This window comes from Leptonychotes weddellii, chromosome 14, assembly GCF_054177405.1.
Source record: "Leptonychotes weddellii isolate Sample4059 chromosome 14, ASM5417740v2, whole genome shotgun sequence".
Classification (NCBI taxonomy): Eukaryota; Metazoa; Chordata; class Mammalia; order Carnivora; family Phocidae; genus Leptonychotes; species Leptonychotes weddellii.
In genome coordinates this window covers 51,058,131-51,079,310 of record NC_138382.1, presented here as the reverse complement: position 1 = coordinate 51,079,310, position 21,180 = coordinate 51,058,131, and the positions used below count along the sequence as shown (strand labels likewise).

At 48.9% G+C, this 21,180-nt stretch overlaps 2 protein-coding genes across 2 annotated transcripts in view; one reads left to right on the top strand and one right to left on the bottom strand.

The window, feature by feature from the left end:
• The window catches only part of TRIM14 (tripartite motif containing 14), a 30,580-nt gene extending 23,865 nt beyond the window's left edge, over window positions 1–6,715 (top strand). Inside the window, exons 5-6 of the mRNA XM_006742918.3 lie at window positions 321–413; window positions 3,499–6,715. Of these exons, the coding sequence (XP_006742981.2) occupies window positions 321–413; window positions 3,499–4,034 (629 nt within the window). The 3' untranslated portion in view covers window positions 4,035–6,715. The remainder of the gene's footprint in view (window positions 1–320; window positions 414–3,498) is intronic.
• Window positions 6,716–9,567: 2,852 nt separating this feature from the next.
• Window positions 9,568–21,180, bottom strand: part of NANS (N-acetylneuraminate synthase) — a 17,651-nt gene continuing 6,038 nt past the window's right edge. Inside the window, exons 3-6 of the mRNA XM_006742917.2 lie at window positions 15,148–15,247; window positions 14,163–14,317; window positions 11,446–11,712; window positions 9,568–9,798 (exon numbers count right to left, since the gene is read on the bottom strand). Coding sequence (XP_006742980.1) covers window positions 9,589–9,798; window positions 11,446–11,712; window positions 14,163–14,317; window positions 15,148–15,247 — 732 coding nt within the window. The 3' untranslated portion in view covers window positions 9,568–9,588. The remainder of the gene's footprint in view (window positions 9,799–11,445; window positions 11,713–14,162; window positions 14,318–15,147; window positions 15,248–21,180) is intronic.

Sequence of the window (21,180 nt, the reverse complement as noted above, 5' to 3'; positions counted from 1 at the left end):
CCATGCTTGACTGTTGAATACATCGTTGACTCTCCCAGTCCTCCTTGAGCCTGCTGTCCTGTCCCCGGGTTCGGGGCTCACTCACACTGGCCTGAATTCACTTCCCACCCTCCGAACTACACTTCTCCTTAGACCCGAGTATTGTCCTAGAGTATTCCTGTCTGTCTCGAATTCCTGAATTTGCATTTACTGCTTAAATTTGCATGCGCCTCTGGGGGAGAGAGAATGCGAATCTCCACTTTTGTAGTATTTTTAGTACGTTTTGTAATTTGCTGTGCTTGCATGAGCACCAGGCACTCATTTCTCACAATCTGTTACAGACACGAACTGCCAGCTCTCGGGCTCCACGAGCACCAAGCTAGTTTCCCTTTTGAAAACAAGCCCCTCACCAGAGCGATCACTCTTCTTAAAATGTAAGCCCCAGGGAGCGGGTAGCAAAGGGAGGGTGGAGAGGGCCGGGTGCATGGGTAAGCGGGGGGGGGGGGGGAGGTCACAGAAATGGAGGTCACCCCCCTTTTTTCTTAACACACCCAACTTGGGTTTTTTCAACCTTTATTGCTAGTTTTTAAATAACAGAAATAAGGAGCACCTGGCTGGCTCAGCTGGTAGAGCATGCGACTCTTCATCTCAGGGTCGTGAGTTGAGCCTCATGTTGGGTGTAGAGATTATTACCTAAAAGTAATAATAATAAAAAATCTTAAATACAGAAATAATACATGTTCATTGTAGAAAAACTAGGGAACAAAAACAAAAATTTTTTTAAAGAAAATCACTTTCCCATAGATAACTACTATTATTGTTTGCCCTGTTAGCTTTCTTTGGTTTCTCTATACATACAAGGATATATTTAATATATACATTTTTTACAAACATGGTATCATACTATACATGCTGTTTTGTAACCTGTGTTTTCATTTAGTGATACATTGTGAAAATCTTTGTTCCCTGAAAAAATTACACAGGTAATGGATGCTTCTTACAGAAAATTAGAAATTAGATTTAAAAAAAAAAAGATATATTAAAAAAACGACCCCAAAGAAAAATGCTATTAATATTTTGGCATACATTCTTTCAGACATTTTAAAAACATGTATGTATACAGATTTTTTAAAGTGGGATCACATATTCTGTAAATTTTTTATTTAACGGTATACCTTGAACAATTTATTTCAATAGATTTAAATATTATCATTATTTTTAAAGGATGCGTGGTATTCCATTGATTGAATAGGCCACATTTAACCAATCTCATAATGCTGGGCATTTAGGCTGCTTTACATTTTCATTTCTGTAAACAATGCTGCAATAAATGTCCATTCTTGTACATATTTGCTGAATTAATAAGTGAATGGTATATACCTTAGCTCATTTTTTAAGAGTAATTTTTCAAAGTGGAATTACTGGGCATGTGCCTTTTAAAGTAAACTTTGAAATATAAAATACATAAAAGTACAAAATCAAAGGGGTGCTGCTCAATCATTTTTTTAAAGATTTTATCTTTTTAGAGAGTGAGAGCAGAGGTGGGGAGGGGGAGCAGCAGAGGGGAAGGGAGAGGAAAAGGGAGGGAATCTCCAGCAGACTCTGTGCCAAGCATAGAACCCAGTGCAGGGCTCGATCTCACGACCCTGAGATCATGAACTGAGCCAAAACCAAGAGTTGGAGGCTTAACCAACTGAGCCACTCAGGTGCCCCAATCATTTTTTAAAAGTGAATACAGTCTATAACCTCCTTCAGACCAAGAAATGGAAATTTCCAGCTCCCCAAAAGCCTTCCTCATGCAGCCTATTCACTACTCCCCCAAGGGTAACTGCTCTCCTGATTTCTGACACTGTAGATTAGTTTTGCCTGTCTTTGGCCTTTATATGACTAGATCATTCAGATTGTACTTTTTTGTGTCTTGCTTCTGTCACTTAACATAATATTTGGGAGATTTATCCATATTATTGTGTGTAGAAGTAGTTTGTTTTCACTGCTGTATATAGTATTCCATTGTATGAATGTAGCACACATTGTACTATTGAAGGACATTTTGGGTTTTGTTTCCGGTTTGGCCTGTAGTGAATGATGTTGCTATGAACATCCCTGTGCATGTCTTTTTGATGCACATATGCATGCCTTTCTGTTGAGTATTTACCCAGAAGTGGGAGAAAAGGATGCCTACCATAACCACATTTCTGGATGTCCTGTACAGTGCCTTGAGGTAAGAAAAAGAAGTGAAAGCTATAAGGATGAGATGGGGGGGGGAGATCCTTATTCATAGATGACATGATTACAGAAAATCTAATATAATCAAAAGATAAATTAGAATTATTAAGTGAATTGAGAACAACTGTTGGATGTAGTACCAGTATACAAAACTCATTTCTATATATTGGCAATAAACAATTAGAAAATGAAGTTTTAAAAACATTTTCGATGACATTTTCAAAAAATCAGCAATAAATCTTAACAAAAGATGTGCAAAACCTTGCTACAGGAAACTCCACAAACGATTCTACAGTATCGACTAAAGCAGAACGTCCACATCCCCTACCATCTAGACTTTGTTTTTTGTGCCTACAGATGTGGTTTAATGCAGTAAGAACAATTATTGGGAGTTAAGTCAGCACCACATTTCTGGGATACAAGTTAGCAGTATTTACCAAAGGCCTTAAAAGCAAAATTACCCATCTTGATCCAGCATTTCCTCTTTTAGGAATGTATCCTCAAGCAATAATCAGATGCATAAAGAGGTAATTATATTTGTGTTTTCAAGAGCTTTTTTAAAGCCTAAATACTGGACACCTGGGTGGCTCAGTTGGTTAAGCGTTTGCCCTTGGCTCAGGTCATGATCCCAGGGTCCTGGGGTAGAGCCCCACCTAGGGCTTCTCTGCTCAGCGGGGAGCCTGCTTCTCCCTCTGCCTGCCACTTCCCCTGCTTGTGCTCTCTCTCTGACAAATAGATGAATAAAATAAAAAAAATAAAGCCTAAATATTGAGAAGAGGGAAGGACAGGTTAAAGTATAATACATCCAACACATCAAAATCTTAGGGTCACCATTAAAACGCTCTGATAAAAGAATATTATTTGTTAGGGGAAAATGTTCATAAATACATCAACAAATTTAAAAAACCAGATTACCCAAAAGCGTGTATGGCATGATACCAATAAAAAGTATAAAGTGTCAAGATAAAAACTGGAAGGGTATACACCCAAGCATGAATAGGGACAGGATTTCTTAATTTTTTTAGAAATTGGCAACAAATTCCATGGCACAAAATTCAGTGAAATTGTCACTCCTTCCCATGTCCCACTGCCACCTCCCACCTCCTCTGAGGCAATCAGGGTTAAAGGGTGGTGTTTCATTTATCCACTGGCGACTCCGGGTGTCTCGTTTCCTACGGTGAAGTTGTGGGGAGGGGAGGGGAGGGGCGGGGACAGGAGCCCCGACTGGTTCCGGGGGCGCCGCGCTGGCCCCGCCCACCATATGTGCCCCCCCGCCCCGCCCCCCCCCCGTAGATGCGCGCACGCCCACCCTGGAGCCGGACACGATGCACGCACGCCTGCGCCTCTCTGCGGACCGCCTGACGGTGCGCTGCGGCCTCATGGGCCGCCTGGGACCCACGCCCGCGCTGCGCTTTGACAAGCTGTGGCAGGTGCTGGGTCGCGACTGCTACGCCGCCGGCCGCCACTACTGGGAAGTGGACGTGCAGGAGGCGGGCGTCGGCTGGTGGGTGGGCGTGGCCTACGCGTCCCTGCGGCGCTGCGGGGCCTCGGCCGCCGCCCGCCTCGGCTGCAACCGTCAGTCCTGGTGCCTCAAGCGCTACGACCTCGAGTACTGGGCCTTCCACGACGGCCAGCGCAGCCGCCTGCGGCCCCGCGACGACCCCGACCGTCTCGGGGTCTTCTTGGATTACGAGGCCGGCGTCCTCTCCTTCTACGACGTGTCCGGCGGCATGAGCCACCTGCACACCTTCCGGGCCACTTTCCAGGAGCCGCTCTACCCGGCCCTGCGCCTCTGGGAAGGGGCCATCAGCATCTCCCGGCTGCCCTAGGGGCCGAGACCAGAGTGACCGCCCTAGGCCTTCCACTGCTCTGGTCTCCCCACCAGACCCAATGTGGCTGGGCTACTGCCAGCTCCCAAGCACCCCCATCTTCTCCCCCACTAGTCCTGCCGGGTGCTTTGAAAAGGCTCCTCTCTTGGGCTAGTTTCAGACATGCCCTAAACACAGGTCCTCTACCGGGTCTCATTGGACCTCTCCACCACCACCAGCGAGCGCCCTGCCACTACACTGTTTTTTTCCCAAGTGCCACCCACAAGAGAACCTGAGCATCCTGATCATGTCAGAATAGGTCAGCCTCAGCCTCAGGCCTCTCCCTCACAGAGCAGTCAGCAATGCCTGGCACTTAGTAGGCGCACAATAAATGTGTGAATGAATGAGAGTCATCCAGCCCTTTCCCCCTAATGTCCCTTTGACCTGCCTCCTCCTCTCCACTCCGCTTCCGCTTGTCCATGTCACTTTTCAGAGCAGCCACAAGAGCATCGTAACACCTTGGGGCCTGAACCCTCTCCCATTCTCATCCTCCTCTGTACAGCCAGATTGCTGTGCCTAAAACCTCATTTAACCTCTTGGAACTACCAAGAGGTTCCCAAGGACCTCAGGGAGAAAAAAGGCACTTTACCTTAGCATTCAAGGCTTTTCTAGTCTGCCCCCAAACTCCTTAGGCTCATCTAGCTTCTGCTGCTCTTTTCAGAGACCCTCCAGTCAGAGCTTTCAGCACCTTTGCCTGTCTCAGCCTTCCCCTGGCTTAACTGCCCCAGGAAGTCTTCCCAAGCCACACTAGGAGAACCACACATCTAGGACCTTGCTTTCCAGCTAGGTTGGAAGCTTTCCAAGGGCAGCTATGTCCTATACCCTCCCCACCCTGAAAAGGTCAGGATGTCCCTTTCCCTCCCAGTGACCAGCAGCTGTCTATCACTGAAGCAAAGAACAGCTGAGCTGAGAAGTCCTCATGAATCACCCACCCTAACCTCTCTGTACATTTGGGGAGACTAAGGTCCTAAAAGAAAGTTCCCTTAAGTTGGGCCATGCCCCAGCCCCAAGGCAAGTGTTTTACTTGCCCCGTCCCAGCTCTTCAGGCCCAGCTTTCAATGTGGGAGATTTTACTGCTTATTCATTCCTCAAGGGATGTTGGGAAGAAACCAGCGGGCGACCGTTGCTTAGCAACCACAGGCAGTTTTCCCAACTGTCTTGGAACTAAAAGAGGAGGAGCTAAGAGTAAAGTCTGGACGGCCCAGAGAACCCCATCCTCCATCAAGAAGTGACAAATAGAAAAGGCCAAACCAGGAGGACCTCACAGGCCAGCTCTAGCAGGAAGGGGAAGGCCTCTTTTCTGGGTCTGTGCCTCAGTTCTGAAGATTTAGCATCATTATTTGTCAAATTCCCTAGATGGTTTTGAAATCATACTGTGTTAAATTACCTTCTTAGGTGGTTGGCAAGAGGGCAGTGGTAGGGTGAAGAAGATGCAAAGCTGAAACCCACTTATGGTTTCAGGGCATTCATTAATTTGAAGCACATAAAAACGCCAATTTCTAGTAGTTTTCTGACCTAAAAATGCCACTTTCATACAGGGCAATGTAATACAAGTGGAAATCAAGGCAGAAGGAACCTTAAAGAGTGCCTTTGGTTGTAACCAAATCACTTAAAACTCTAGCTGGATAGAGAGCATAGTGTCTAAGCACACTGCTCTGGGAATCCTGAAAAGAGGGGAATTAATTCTACTGGGGATGACCCAGAGCTGAATTCTGACAGGGCCTCCCCGACAGAAGATGGATGCGCCTGACCCTGCATCTCTGTTTCTCCCTGCAGACAAAGACGTATTTCCAGACCCATGGCAGTCAGGGCCAAGTAATAAGAGCACCTGCTGTTTTGTCAGGCACTGTTCCGATGCTTTACAACTATTAACTCATTTGATCCTGACATCATCCCTAGGAGGTAGAAAGTTACCCCAATTCTACACAGGGCAAAACGGAGATCCAGAATGAGTAACTTGCTCAAGGTCACAGAGCCAGTGGTGGAGTTGGGGTCGTGCTCACGTCCGCCAGGCCGTACTGTTCAGGTGAACACGGCTGGTCTCTGGCTGGTGCCTGCTCACTCCTGTTTTGCCTGTGATGCTTCACTTTGGCCTACTGAGTCTGCCAACCTTCCTTGGGCTGAGATGAGGTCCTGCACCCGGAGAGGAACTTGAGTTTGGAATTCACATATCAGAGACAGAGCTGGACTATACAGGACAAAAACTGGCTTTGACCCAATGCCTACTCTGTATCAAGACCTGTGCTAGCCAGAAAACGGTGGTTTCGGTGCACAGTCATGTGACCTCGGGCTAGTCATTTCACTTCTGAGAGTCATCTGTAAAATGGGGGTAATGACCCTGCCTGCTAGTGTTGGGAGGCTCACGTGAGCCAGTGGTTATGAACTTGCTTTAAAAACCAAACAGCACCGTACCATGCGAGGACCCGTCAGCATTCCCAGCAGACAGCCTGCAGTAGCAGGATAGTCTCAATACAGGACTAGAGTTTCCTTGGGGTCTATGACTATAAAATCACTTAATTCTCCTTCAGATATATACTTACAGAAATTTCTTAATACAGCAAACTGCTTGCAGATATTTTTTAAATGACCTTAATTTTATAAACTGTGGTTTGTTTTAATAAATATGAATATATCCCTTGTAACCATGTTCTTCATTGGGAGTTCATGTTGCTTCAAGTACACAGCACTTAGGCCTGGACAGGACTTCACTCACCTCACGTCCCCTCCACAATTTTCTTGTGGCAGTCAGCTGGTCCCAGGTTGAATAGTGCCAGTGATGGGGAGTTCACTACATATGACTATAACTGAGTGCTTGCCTACGTACAAAGAGGCACTACCTTCTAGCTGTTCCTATCCAAGACAGTACTGCGTAGCTTTTGGCATCTTTGTGATCATCCTTTAGCAACATGGAAGCCATCTGCGGTCACTTACTGGTTCTTAAGAGATTCCAGGACCCTTCCTTGCCTATTGATCTCTTCTGTTTCTGCAATTCTACTTTGTCAGGGAGCAGGGGATCGTGATGTCAGCCTAGCAGAGGATACGCACAGGTGGGCCTGCACAGCCTGGTCCTGGTGGGCAGGAGTCTGTACTATGAAGAGGGGACAGCCTGCCCAAGAAGCCAAGCTGCATGTGAGGTGAAGTTAGGGGTAAGCATGAGAGTGGGGGGCCAGATCTGAGTCCAGCATATCCCCAGAAGCCTTCCATGGTTCCCTACCACCAATAGAATAAAGTCTAAACTCTGCAGGCTTTTAGGCCCTTGCTTCCTTCCTTCCCTTTTTTTTTTTTTTTTAAGACTTCCTTATTTTAAAGAGAGAGCACGAGCCCAGAGGTGGGGGTGGACAAAGGGAAAGGGAGAGAGGATCTCAAGCAGACTCCACACTGAGCGCAAAGCCTGACGTGGCGCTCAATCTCACAATCCCAAGATCATGACCTGAACCGAAATCGAGTCAGCTGCTTAACCAACTATGTCACCCAGGCACCCCCCTTGCTTCCTTTCTGACCACCTTCAAAATCCTTCGTCCCCATGGAGCCACTCCCTGCCAAACCATCACCTGCATGTCCTTGGACACTCTGGCACCTCCCAAGCCTGTGCCTCAAATCCCAAGATTCCTCCCTCTGTCACTTCTCAACCTACAAGGCTGAACTCAAGTGCCACCATGGGGCCTTCCCTGGCCAGGCCTCCTCTCCTATCCCTAATCCCAGGATTCCCATCCATGGCTCCATGACCTTTAGAAAACATCGCAGCGATTCACACATGTGGGGTACAGTTCGTAGAGGTGCCTGCACCCCGCAGGCCAGGAACTCTCCAACGGTACCCGTCTGTGCACCTCCCACCTGGCAGGTGGCCAAGGATGTCCTCTCTACCTGAGCTTCCCAACCACAGTGGACTAAAGGTACGCTGGGCTGTCAATCCTTCCACCCTCAGGTTGGCCAAGTGCAGCACGAGGTAGCCCGCTGCTACTGGCTACGGGCACACTGACTACCCACCCATGTCATACACCGGTGATCCTTTTCAATCACACTTCAGTTCTCAGCACATCAATTTGACGCATTCTCTTTTACACATGAGTACAGCCCAGGATTCCCTCCCCACCCCACCCAGAAACTTGCAAATATCAGTGCCTCAGGGCACCTGGATGGCGGAGTTGGCTAAGCATCTGACTCTTGATTTCGGCTCAGGTCATCTCACGGTCGCGGGATCGAGCCCCGCGTCGGGCTCTGCGCTCAGCACAGTGTCTGCTTGAGATTTTCTCTCTCCCTCTGCCCCTCCCACTCTGCTCGCTCTGACAAATCTTAAAAAAAAAAAAAAAAAAAATCCGTGCCTCTGCAAAAACTGCTTTGGGATCCACAGGGGAGGGAGGCTCTACACTCACAAGTAAAGAAACTTCAAAAGGCTAAATAATTCTATGCATCTGAAGAGACTCAAGTATATACTTTGAAACAAGGCGCGATAGTGAACAAGGTCAGATAAATATGAATTCCTATAAATAGGAATCTGGAAGTATATCTGAAAAGAATCATTCATCTCAGTCTTGGTTCAGAAGGACAGAGGGGTGTCCGATACTGGCTCTCTGTGAAAGGCCCACACTGCTCTTCCACAAAGGAAAACACTGCGGATCTGTCTTGTTAGCTGGGTTTGTAATTTCATTATGAGTAGGGAAGGGCTGTTTTCAGCATTACCACCACATTTAAAGGTCACCACCAGCTACAAATACACCAAGCCCATACTCCCCGTGTCCCTTACACAGCCCTATTTCCCCCCATTGCACATACCACCTTCCAACTTACTGTGATTTACTTACTATGCTTCTGGTTTGCTGTTCCTCTGTCCCCATCTGAGTGGAAGTTCCGTGAAGAGGAAACGTGGGCTGTTCACTGCTGTCTCCCGGTACCTAAAGTAGGGCCTGGCACACAGCATATTTTCCATATTGTGGAAAGGAGGAATGAATGTCCTTTCTCTCTCTTCACTCATAGAGCTATGCAGGCTTTCAGCGTCTCTCAGCCTGCAGGCTGCCTGGCCAATCCCTTCTCTGATGACCCTGGTGACCGCTATGCAGCTCCCTGGATACAGAGTCCCCGGGCGGGGAGGGAAAAAGGACAATGGAGAAGAGACAGGAGGTCTGGAGGGAAGGGACATTTCAGGTCATGTGGACTGGCTTTAGGGGCAGGATGAATGAAGGCTTAAAGAAGAGACCCTTGTACAGCCAGCGCTCTCTCTCTCTCTCTCTCTCTCTCTCACACACACACACACACACACACACACACACACACACACACAAACATACACACCCGTGTAGCCACACAGCAACTGAACACCCCTTCTGGGCCAGCCAGCCCGAAGCAGATACTGACATGTTTGCTCTTTGTATCCCTCCTATGGGCTTGCCAGTGCCTGGCCCAAAAATGTGTATCTCGGGAGGAGCAGCAGATGAAAGCCAGGTTTCTAGAGACCACCACTCCTATCCCACCTCACCCAACAGTACCAGCAAGGCAATTCAGAGAATGGCACTTTATTTTAAGACTTGATTTTTTTGCCATGATTTTCTACCGATTCTTCCATGATGGTGTCATCTTCTTCGACAGTGACCAGGACCTTCTTGCCCACCAGACTAAAGATGTCTTCAGGAGGGTAGCCTTTGGGCTCACCCACCTTCACCGTGAGCATGTCCAATGTTAAAACAGTGCCTTCTGGAATTTTCACTTTGGCCACCACGGACTTGCCCAGCTGTGGATAAAATTAAGACTCAGTGCCAGCTTCATAGAAGTTAACTGGTTCATGTTGTTTTATACCCAAGGTCCCTGACCAGTCTTCACAGGTACCCTGGGAGCAGGGACTCTGTTCTCCCCTCAGTGCCTAGAACAGTATCTCACACACAGGGCCTTGGCCAATGTGGGGTGAACGCAGAGGCTCAAATGAGGGGCCTCCGGATAAATGGCACAGGAAGGGGACAGGTTATACGGCCAAACAGAGCCAGGTCCAAATCCCCGTTAGGTGGGTACAAGCCTGGTGGAGTTTCTCTGTAAAATGGGAAATAACAGTACCTCCAGCTTGTGAGACAACTGTAAGGATTAGCGATAATAATGTATGCAGTCTGCCTGGAACACAGAGTGCTCCCAGTAAATGAAAATTACAATTACTTCTGTCATCATCCAGTTCAGTATCTCATTTTAAACACGGGAAACTGAGGTCCACAGAAGGCAGATAACTTGGTCTAAGTTGCAATGAACCGGGATCCTGAGTCCTGGCCCACGGCCACCCTGCTCGGTAAAGTAAGAATATGGAGGACTCACAAGACTGAGTATGCTGCTACTCAGAGGATGGGAAAGGGGGTCACCTACAAAGGGGGAGACAGGACAGGCAGGGGAGGGGAATAAAGGGTACCGGAAGTATGAAAGCCTTTCTAGGTCTTGTCCATAAATGCTGCTGAACAAATCCGTTTCACTCGACATCCTCCACGTAAGGGCCAAGGAATCAATTCTAAAATTTCGTGCCAGGACCAAAGGTCTGCCAGTGGATGTTATCAGATGACGCATCATCCTGCTGTAGTTACTGTTTGCCCAGGGAGCCGCGAGGCTCAAAACCAAATTAAGGGCTCAACTCTCCTTCTGCTCTTCTGGTGCAATTCCCTCCCCTTTTCCTCGGCAAGGCAGTTTGTTTCTTTTTACTATGATTTCCATTTCCTGGTACGTAGGCATCTTTGAGGGAAGCAGTCAGGCCCTACTAGAATAAAAGATGACAACACTCCTCACCCATGGCCTAGTGTTTGGGCTCTCCTCCACCGAGAGAGCCGCAGCACATCAGGAGTACCTGCACTCCCGGCAGCCCCAGGGCGCCTGGCTCTGTGACCAGAGGCCGAGACAGGTCTAGGCCACAGCTTCCAAGAAGTCCAGATGGTCAGCAAAGCAGGAAGTGTTCCTTGGCCTCCCCATCCCGTCTGTCTGAAGGTCAATGCTGCACAGCTCCCACCGCTCCCGGGGGAAGGCTGGCGTCATCCCCCTCCAACTGCAGAGACAACCCACTGCCCCGCCCATCCAGGGCCTCCTCTGCTTCCAGATGCCTCGACGTATCACAGGCCCTTCTCCCACCGCCTCACGGAACCCCTCTGCCTAACTTTCTCAAGGCTTACCTACTCCAAGGGAGTAGGACTTCACCACCCAAGTGTCTCACGAGGCTACCCTCGCCCCCTGACAGCCCCTGGAGTCTAGAGCACTGGAGCCAAAGGCTTGAGAGGCTAAGTGGGAAACTGCAACAGGGTCCTAGGAGGCCGCAGAAACTGCTGACGCTCCCTTAAGTGACATGCTTCTCCCGCTGCTAACCCAAGCCCAGACCCCGAGGCTCAGCCTGGCCTCCGGCAGGTGGTACAGAACCCACCTTCTCGTTGCAGGCAATCTCACAGGGCAGCAGCCGCTTGGTCGGGGAGCCCATGGCCCTTTCCACAAGGCGCACGGACCGCACCAGCTCGGCCAGCTCTGCAGGCTCCAGCGAAGCCGAGTGGTCACTCCCCTTCCAGGTCTTGTCCAAAGTTATGTGACGCTCCAGCACCTTGGCGCCCAGAGCCACGGCGGCCACAGATACCGCTATGCCAGTTTCATGCCCAGAATACCCCACGGGGATGTCAGGAAAGACCTTCTGATACTCCTTTAGAATAGGAAAAAAAGGAAACCGGTTAAATATTGTGGCACTTCATGCACACGGTGCAGACGCAGGCAGACCTCGGACGGAGTCCCAGTTTGGCCGCTCACTGTTTGTGCAACTACGGGCAAGAAGCTGAGGCTCTCTGAGCTGCTCCGTCCTGGCCTAACACTGGTGCCTGTCCAGGGCTGCTCCAAATGCATGAAGAGCACTCGGCACACTGGAATGCTCCAAGAACAACGGCTACTGTTAGCAAGAGTGCACCTAAGAGTGCTTCACACGGCACAAACCACCAGGAGTAGCAACAGAACTATGACCGAATGCCTAAACTCATTCAAAAAGCATCTGTCACATTTAATTAGCCTGAGCTGCTGAAAGCAAGCCTGCTGTACGCACAAATATCGTCCTCAGTAATATATACAGCCCAGTCTCGAAACGATCCTTTGGTGGAAATGCTAAATAATTAATTAATCTGTGATCTATAATTCACTGAAGGCAGCAAAAGACATTCGTCAAGTGAGTCTTGTCACTGAGGGGGACCAGAAAGCTTAAGTGTAGCAGAAAGACCCAGATGGGATTTAATAAAAGATTAGGACAGCTGATTGGCAAAGGCCCTGAAAACCAGGCCGGAGGGCGCGTAATGGACAAGGGAATGCAGGCTGCAGGGTCAAACTGCTGGAATATGGGTGGGCCGGGCCTGAGATGGGGTGGGTGGGCGGGTGACCCTCACTGTGCTCCAGTATCGGGAGAGGACAGGACGGCACCCTGGGTGAGAATGAAGAGAAAGGGGGGCCATCTCCACAGAAGGAAAATCAAGGAAAAATATCTGGAGTCACATAAGGCAAATTGTTGATGATAGTAATCTCTGTGGGATGAGATTACAGAGAATGTTTATATTTCAGAGCTATTTGAGTTTTTAAAAAAGAAATGTTTAAATTTTTAAAATGACATGATTTAGAGATGAGCTAGAAATGGAGAAAAAGCTACCACCTGGGAGAGACAGAAGTTTGGGTAAAAAGGTAGCAGTGTCAGTTTTCAAAAAAAGCTAATTTTTTTTAAGTTAAATATGAAGACTTTGTAGCAACATATACAAAAGCTTACACTATCATGGGGAAAAAAAACCCAGAATGTCAAAATACCAAAAGGAAAACATAAAAGAAAACTGGTTAATTGCAGTATCAGGATTATGTGTCTGGTATATTTAGAATTTCACTAATATAACTACAATGGTTTTGTAGGATAATTACATATACATATTTCTAATTAAGTTAAGCTTCAGGTGCTACCAGGAGAAAGGGATGGAGGTGGCCTGAGACAACAAGAGACAAAGGATTCTAGTCCCAGCTTTGCCACCAAACTGCTGTGAGATCTCAGGCAAGTAAGGCCTTTTCCCTCTGGGACTGGATTTTGCCATCTGTGAAATGACTTGAGGTAGAGCAGACAAAATCTGGTGGGAGAGAAAGCTCCCTCAAGGCTGTCACTATAACCACTTTGAGCCTCACGGAGGCTCAGAACTACAGGCAAAAAATAACAGAGCTGGCAAATAGCAGAGAGCAGAAAAAGCCAGACATTTCAAGGTCTCCTGCAACTCAATATGAAGAAAACCCGACAGCTGTTTGTATACCCGTGACTTTAGCAGCCTTATTCAACAGTAGCCAGAAGGTAGAAGCATCCCAAATGCCTATCGACGGAGAGTAAACAACATGCAGTACATACACACGATGGAATATTACTCAGCCTCAACAAGGAAAGAAATCCTGGCATGCGCTACAACGTGGAGGAGCCTTGCACACGGTGTGTAAGTGGAAGAAGACAGACACAAAGGACACCTAGTGTGGGACTCCACTTATATGAGGCCTCTAGAGGGGTCAGATTCATGGAGACAGAAAGCAGAATGGTGGCTGCCGGGAGCGAGGGGAATGGGGAGTCAGTGTTTAATGGGTACAGAGTGTCAGTTTGGGAGGATGGAAACATTCTGGAGACTGATGGTGGTGATGGTCGCACAGCCATGTGAATGTTCTTAATGCCACTGAACTGTACATCTAAAAATGGTTAAAATGGTAAATCTTCTATTTTACCACACACACACACACACACACACACACATACAAGAGACAACATACTAAGAAACGATATGAACCAGCAATTCACAGAAGAGGGACCTCTAATGGCCAATACACATAGTACAGAAAACGTATACAGACAATTAGGAGAACTCACACCTTAAATCTCACAGTAGGAAAAGTTAAGAATGGTTTTAAGAAAAATTAATTTACAATCACCCTCTTTAGAATGTAACTGATTCCTTAACTGCACAGCTGGTTCTAATTTGTCAATGGATGTTCAGATTACATGAAGCACGTCAAGATTGGTTAGAATTTTGGCTACAAGAAAGGCCCCAGCTTTCCCACAGGACATGGCTCAAGAAACGCCAGATCAGACAATGGCCTGCTCACCGCGATGACGCGCAGGTTGACGTCCTCGGGGGCGAGCGGGTACGCACTGGTGCACTGGAGGAAGCAGAAGTTGGGGTTGAGGGGCTTCACAATCTGATAGACTTGCTTCATGGTGTCCATCGACTGCATCCCGCTGGAGATCACCATTGGGCGGCCTGAGTGACCCAACACCAACACCATCATCACTTTCTCCTTAGGGGTTCTGACTCTCCCTCAAGCATCATACCCCAACGGCTGGTCTCATCATTCAGATGAACTCCACAGGCATCTCTCAGACACTGTACCAGCCACTGTGGGGGAAGAGGGGAGCTTGGTGGACTCCTGCCCTCGACTCTGAGGAAATGCAGACTCCCCTCGCCCCCAATATTATTGTTTAGCGAAGTGAGCTGAATTCAGGAGGCAGAGGAATTTCACACTCCTCGGAGAAAGATGAGCATCTCATTGGATGAAGAGGCTGCACAAATGGTAGGGTGAGCACGGCCCCCAACTCAAGGGCATGAGTAAATGTGAGGCCCAGAGCTGCCGCCTCCCGGCTCTGTGGTCTCGCATGCCTCATCTATGAACTCAGTATAAAGCAGCATAATCCTGTAACCTGCTTCAGTCCCAGGGTTGTGAGGAGGGTCAAATGAGATGATTCATGTTACAAAGCCACTTACAAACTGTAATATGCAGAGGTTGGATATTACACTATACGTACAGACTATTTCTCAAAGTCAAAACTTTCTCTAAGAAGTTTTATATATACTGCCATGTGCTCAATTTCGTAGAAATAAAAATAATAAAATAATCTTTAATTTAAAGGGTTCTTATAAAAACTGACTTACGCTTCATTTCTTTCAAGTCAGCACATGGAAAAATAGAAGTAATGCTAACTGAAAAGAGGTTTCTAATGTCTGTCTTCAAGAGACTCCTTTAGTGGGCTCTACTAGAGTAAAAATGGGAAGATTTGGACTTCCTCATTTTAGGGCAAAAATGAAACACTTACCTTTTTTGGCTGTCTTCTCCAGATAAGGAAAATTATTAGTGTCCCCAGATCCAACTTTGAAAAACGGAACATTCAGCTCATGCAGAAACTCAACTGCCATCTATAAAAATCAAAGAGGGAGCTCTTTTTCACCACTGTTCAAAATCACTGTCCTTAAGTCAGGCGAGGAGCCACAAACAAACAGAAAAACCCCTCCTCTTTGCCCAGCCCGAAGGACTCTCGCAACAACCTGAAAGCAGGGAAAGATGTGTTAATGTCAGTCATTTCATTCAGATTCAAACTTTCATTCATAGCCCCCCCGTCCATTTGTCCAACAAACACTGCAGGCTGGCCTGTCCTGGCTCCGAGGTCTGCAAAAGAATCAGAACCCAGGCCAGACCTTTCTTCCCAAGGAGCCCAGGGCCCCAACACAAAAGGGTCAGGACCTAATCTTGATCCAGAAAACCAGGTGGTGAGAAAGTGAATGTCCCTCAAAGGCCTTACCCTTTATTCAAAATCAAACAGCCAGGAAAAGAGGCCATTTCAACCCTGGCCACAAGTGAAAAAAATGGAGCATTTTATGGCCCAACCCTGACACAGTGACCCACAGCTGGTAGGTAGGCCCATCAAACCCAAACCCCCGCAGCCCCCAAACCATGCGGCCTACAGGGAAAACAAATCTCGTTCACTTTTTTTTTTAAGATTTTATTTATTAGAGAGTGTGGGCACACATGAGAGAGAGAGCAGGTGCAGGGGCAGAGAGAGAAGCAGACTCCCTGCTGAGCAGGGAGCTTATGTGGGACTCCATCTCAGGACTCTGGGATCATGACCTGAGCCGAAGGCAGACGCTTAACCAACTGAGCCACCCAGGCGCCCTTTGTTCACTTTTTTTTTTTGGCACGACATCACTGCTCATGGTTACCTGTCGAGGGCCCCTCACCATCCTTCACCTCCACAGGGGTTTCACTAAGACTCAGGATCAGGAAATTGGGAGGGGTCAACAAACGCTAACAGAACCAGTGGGCTACAAGTTTTAAGAGTAAACTCTCAGCTTGTTATCAAATTACAAAAACCCCCAAAACTACCTTTTATTACTATTTTTAAAAATTGGGAGTTGGAGGGCGCCCGGGTGGCTCAGTTGGTTAAGCGACTGCCTTTGGCTCAGGTCATGATCCTGGAGTCCCGGGATCGAGTCCACATCGGGCTCCCTGCTTCTCCCTCTGACCCTCCTCCCTCTCATGCTCTCTGTCTCTCATTCTCTCTCTCGCAAATAAATAAAATCTTAAAAAAAAAAAAAAATGGAGTTGGAAATGAGAAGTGGGAAGAATCAAGGTCTCAGTGTTTCCAAATATTTAAGTTCAATCTATTGTAAAATGCTGCCTGGGTTTCAGAAGTAGGTTTGGAAGGCCTAATCGGCAGGATCACTGCTTCTCCCACTTTAATATGGTACACGGCTCTCCCAGGGAGCTTGCTCAAATGCAATGCAAATTCTGACTCTGCCGGGTGAGGGTGGGGCCTGCAGGTCTGTTTCTCTTAAGTCCCTGGGTAATACTACCACTGCTGCGCCATGAATCCTATTTTGTAAGAAGCTAGGTCACCATGCCTGGAAACCCAGAGGGCGCAGCGGTGGCGAGGAACAGTGTGAGAAGGTCACTCCACCAGCAGGCTCTTTAAATCAACCCGCTGCTGCCTGAGCATCCTTCCATCTTGCCCGCAGGGGATAAGCTACTCCAGTCACTGGCTGCACTCAGAGACCCACTTTCCTCATATGTAAATCCTCTAGTATCATGAAGGCTAGAGCTGCCGGAGAGCCACACTCAGTGGGTAACAAGCCAGTGAACCGTTCACAAGCCCCTGGGTCCGAGAGACACCGTCCAGCGTGGCCCGAGTGCCCCTTCCTCCCAGGCCTGCTAAGCTGCCTTCGCCGCAGTTCTCGTGGTCTTCCCTGTGCGGGATTTCTCCCTCGCCTCTCTTGTCCCGTCTGTATCATTCTCTCTCACCTCTGCTGTTTATGTGTCTCTCACACTGTAAGCCAGCCCCAAGATGGAAGTGAAAACATTCCTTCTAATGGGTTTATCGAAATAAGTCGACTTCTCCCACTTTTCTCATTCTATCTGGCAGATGGAGAGTGTTTTCTACTGTAAGAGGGCAAACCCTAGGCTAAGTTCTCTTCCTTACGATGTTCAGCTCCGGAGAGAAGGGGCTCGTGATGACAAAGTCATCCCAAGGGCATGAATAGGAGAGGCACAGGGCGAGCAGGAGCAAGGAGGGACCAAACGCAGCAGAAACACTGTGCAGAAGCTCACCTACAGGGGTTGGAAAATCTGCATGGAGTTCTAGAGTTTTCAAGTGAGGAAAACGGGCCGGTTCCTCTCCTAAGGGAAAGGGGCCAGTCCGCCCTGGAGAGCCAGCCCCACCTAGCGGCCACTCCCAACACTGCCGCTTTGGATTGATCTCTGCAGAGGGTGCCAACCGCAGCAAGGGGGCAGACCCTAGGCTGTACTGCCGTGCCCAGGGCCCTCAGGCCGGGTCAGCGCCGGTGGCCCCCCGTTCTCCACGGACTCCCTGGCCTCCCCTAGGCCTGCCCACCCCGCCGTCCATCCCTTTTCCGTGCAGCCGGGCAGCCTCACAATTCTCCTCGCTCCCGCCTGCCCCAGCACAAAGGCTCGCAGCCTGTCGGAGAGGAACCGCGCGTCCGCAGGCTTACACACGCAGGACGGGTCCCGCCTGCAGCCTGGTTCAGTGAGATGCTGCACTGCTGGAGCTCCCTCCTCCGGGGCCCCAATGAATACACTTGTCTAGCTTTTGTTTTTTTATCCCGGTGTTTTCCAAACTTACTCAACTCAGAACCCTTGTTTATTAGGGGGAAGCGTGTGGGGGAGAGGCTTTATTACCAATAGTTGGTAGTAATTAATTATTTTTTTTTTTTTAAAGATTTTATTTATTTATTTGAGAGAGAGAGAATGAGAGAGAGCACATGAGAGCGGGGGGGGGTCAGAGGGAGAAGCAGACTCCCCACCGAGCAGGGAGCCCGATGCGGGACTCGATCCAGGGACTCCAGGATCATGACCTGAGCCGAAGGCAGTCGCTTAACCAACTGAGCCACCCAGGCACCCTGGTAGTAATTAATTATTAATTAATGAGGATCGACGATGTGTGTCCACAGAACCCCCTTTCCGCATCCCGGCCCACTGATCTGAGGGGTAAAAGAAGCAAGAAGAGGAGCTGGGATTTTTCTAAAGCCCCTGCCCCTCCCCTCAGCGTTTGAGATCCTGTGGAAAAGGGAAAAGAAGCCCGCAGTGATGAGCCGGGGAGAACACAGGGTGCTGGAGAGCTGCGCAGCATGAGGGAATGAGGAAGGGGAAGCACGCGACAGGACAGTCCGGGTGGCCCAGTCAGAGCACACCACGGCTTGGGTAGAGGGCACCCTGCTAGCAGGGCTGGCAAAGGAAAGAAGAGAGGAGGAAAGAGGGCACCCCAAAGGGCAGCTCTGCTAGGGCAGGACACTTGTGTGTGAGGGCAGCACGTCCCACAGGGGCCACCTCGATGGTCATGGCCTCCATTTGCTTTCTCCATAGAACTCTCCATTTAGACCAAAGGAACTCCGCTCATTTCAGCCCCGTTGCAGGTGCCTCTCTGCAGGGTTTTGTTTTTTTTTTTTTAAAGATTTTATTTATTTATTTGACAGAGAGAGACACAGCGAGAGAGGGAACACAAGCAGGGGGAGTGGGAGAGGGAGAGGCAGGCTTCCCGCGGAGCAGGGAGCCCGATGCGGGGCTCGATCCCAGGACCCCGGGATCATGACCTGAGCCGAAGGCAGCCGCTTAACGACTGAGCCACCCAGGCGCCCCTCTGCAAGTTTTGACCAGGTGCCCTGGTAGTTCTGTCAGCCTTGATAAAATTCCACCACACTGTAACCTTTCCTCAGCATACGAAGAACACCCTAAGACAGTGCACGGAGTGGAGAAAAATGAAGCACTCGATAAATGGCTACCGTCCACAAGGAAGTTAGGGTGGGTAAATACTCGGAGCCACCTGCCAGGTAAACAGAACAAGGGACCAACCCACTTCCAATCGCCGGGCAGACAGGACATGCTGGTTCAGAAAAGGGACCGGGCCAGCAAATTAACTCTTGTAAACTCTTAACTCTTAAGAATGCCTTTGCCCTGGCTGCCTATGCCTGGGTCAGCTAGGAGGATACCTGGGAACAAACAGCATTCCTAGGACAGAGCCGCCGCCCTGTCCAGACAGCGTGAAGCCAAACCACTCCAAAGGGCTCTCAGTAACAGAACAGCTATCACTCGGTGGACGCAGATCTTGCACGGTCCTCACACCCAACCCCCCCATAGCCAGGTGGGCTGCACATCTTTATTATCCTGTTTTTACAGATGGGACACCTGGGGCTCAAAAAGGTTATGTGGTGAGCCTGAACCCACAAAGGGTCAGCACCAGAACCCGAACTCAGAGAGTGTGGCCGCAGAGCATGCTGCACACACCACACAGCAGGGCTTCCTGGGGAGCGGAGGGAAAGGTACCAAAGGGTAAGGCCGAGAGGCAGACCCCAAGCACTAACACCCAGGCTCTTCTCCATCTCCCCGCTGCTCCTGCTTCTACCCCAAAGCCACCTGGGAGTGAACGACCCAAACAAGTAACCTTTCCTAAGCACGCCTCGCAGATGCGTGGGGCCCTCTCTCCTTCAGAGGCCACATCCGGGAGCTCAGATGCCTGGCAGCATGGGCTGAGAAGGAAAGCCCTCATTCCGGGTGCAAGTGGCCTTAGTCGTATCTTCCCTGGCTCTGCATCGGAGCTGGGAGAAAGCCTCTGGACGGCAGCTTGTTCACACACAAAAGGAAACGGAGGCCCAGGGAGGAAAGGGACTCACCAAGTTCACACCGAGATCAACTCAGAGCAGAGTCAGGGCAAGAAGCCAGATGTCCTGACGCTCGGCCCAGGTTGCCCTCCTTAACTGTAGCAAACATTTGCTCAGCGACAGCTGTGTGCTATGCTTTATGTCAGTAATCACGGATAATCCTCACAACAACCTTGCGAGATGGGTTCAGGTACTAACCCTGCTCTGCAGGTGTCCCCCATCCAAGTACCAACCAGGCCCGACCCTGCTTAGCTTCCGAGATCAGACGAGATCGGGCGCGTTCAGGGTGGTATGGCCGTAGACCTGCTCTGCAGGTGAACAAACAGAAGCACAAAGAGGTGGAACGACCTCCACGTGGACTCAGAATCTGACCCCAGAGTCCTCGAGCTTAACTGTGATACCATACAGCCTGGATGTGCACCATTCAGCATGGGGCCCCCAAGGTTTGGGTGTTTACACTCTTTAAAAGTGACTATGGACTCTACAGGATTTTTGTTTATGTAGGTTCTATCTACTCATATTTACGGAATTAAAATTAAAACTAAGGGATTTGTGGGTTTTTTAACTTTAAAGTTTTTATTTTGAGATAATTATAGCTTGACATGAAGCTGTCAGAAATAATACAGAGAGGGGCACCTGGGTGGCTCAGTTGGTTGAGCGACTGCCTTCGGCTCAGGTCATGATCCCGGAGTCCTGGGATCGAGTCCCGCATCAGACTCCCGGCTCGGCGGGGAGCCTGCTTCTCCCTCTGACCCTGTCCCCTCTCATGCTGTTTCTCGCTCGCTCTCAAATAAATAAATAAATAAAATCTTAAAAAAAAAAAGAAAGAATACAGAGAGATCCTCTGTACCCTTCAGCCAGTTCCCCCCTATGGTGACACCCTGCAAAACTAGAGTACAAAATCACAACTGGGAAAGGGACGTTGACAGTCTATGACCCGATTCAGGTACCACCGTTTCTACATGTATTCCTTTGTGTGGGAGTGCATCTAATTCCATGCAGTCTGACCAGATGCACAGACCGGCGACTACCAAAGTCACAATACAAAACTGTGCCATCACTCCAAGGCTTTACAGCCACATCCACTCGCCTCCCTTCCCCTCCCTAACCACTGACAACCATTCATCTGTTCTCCAACTCTGTAATTTTGTCATTTCAAGACTGCTATATAAACTCAACGGTAT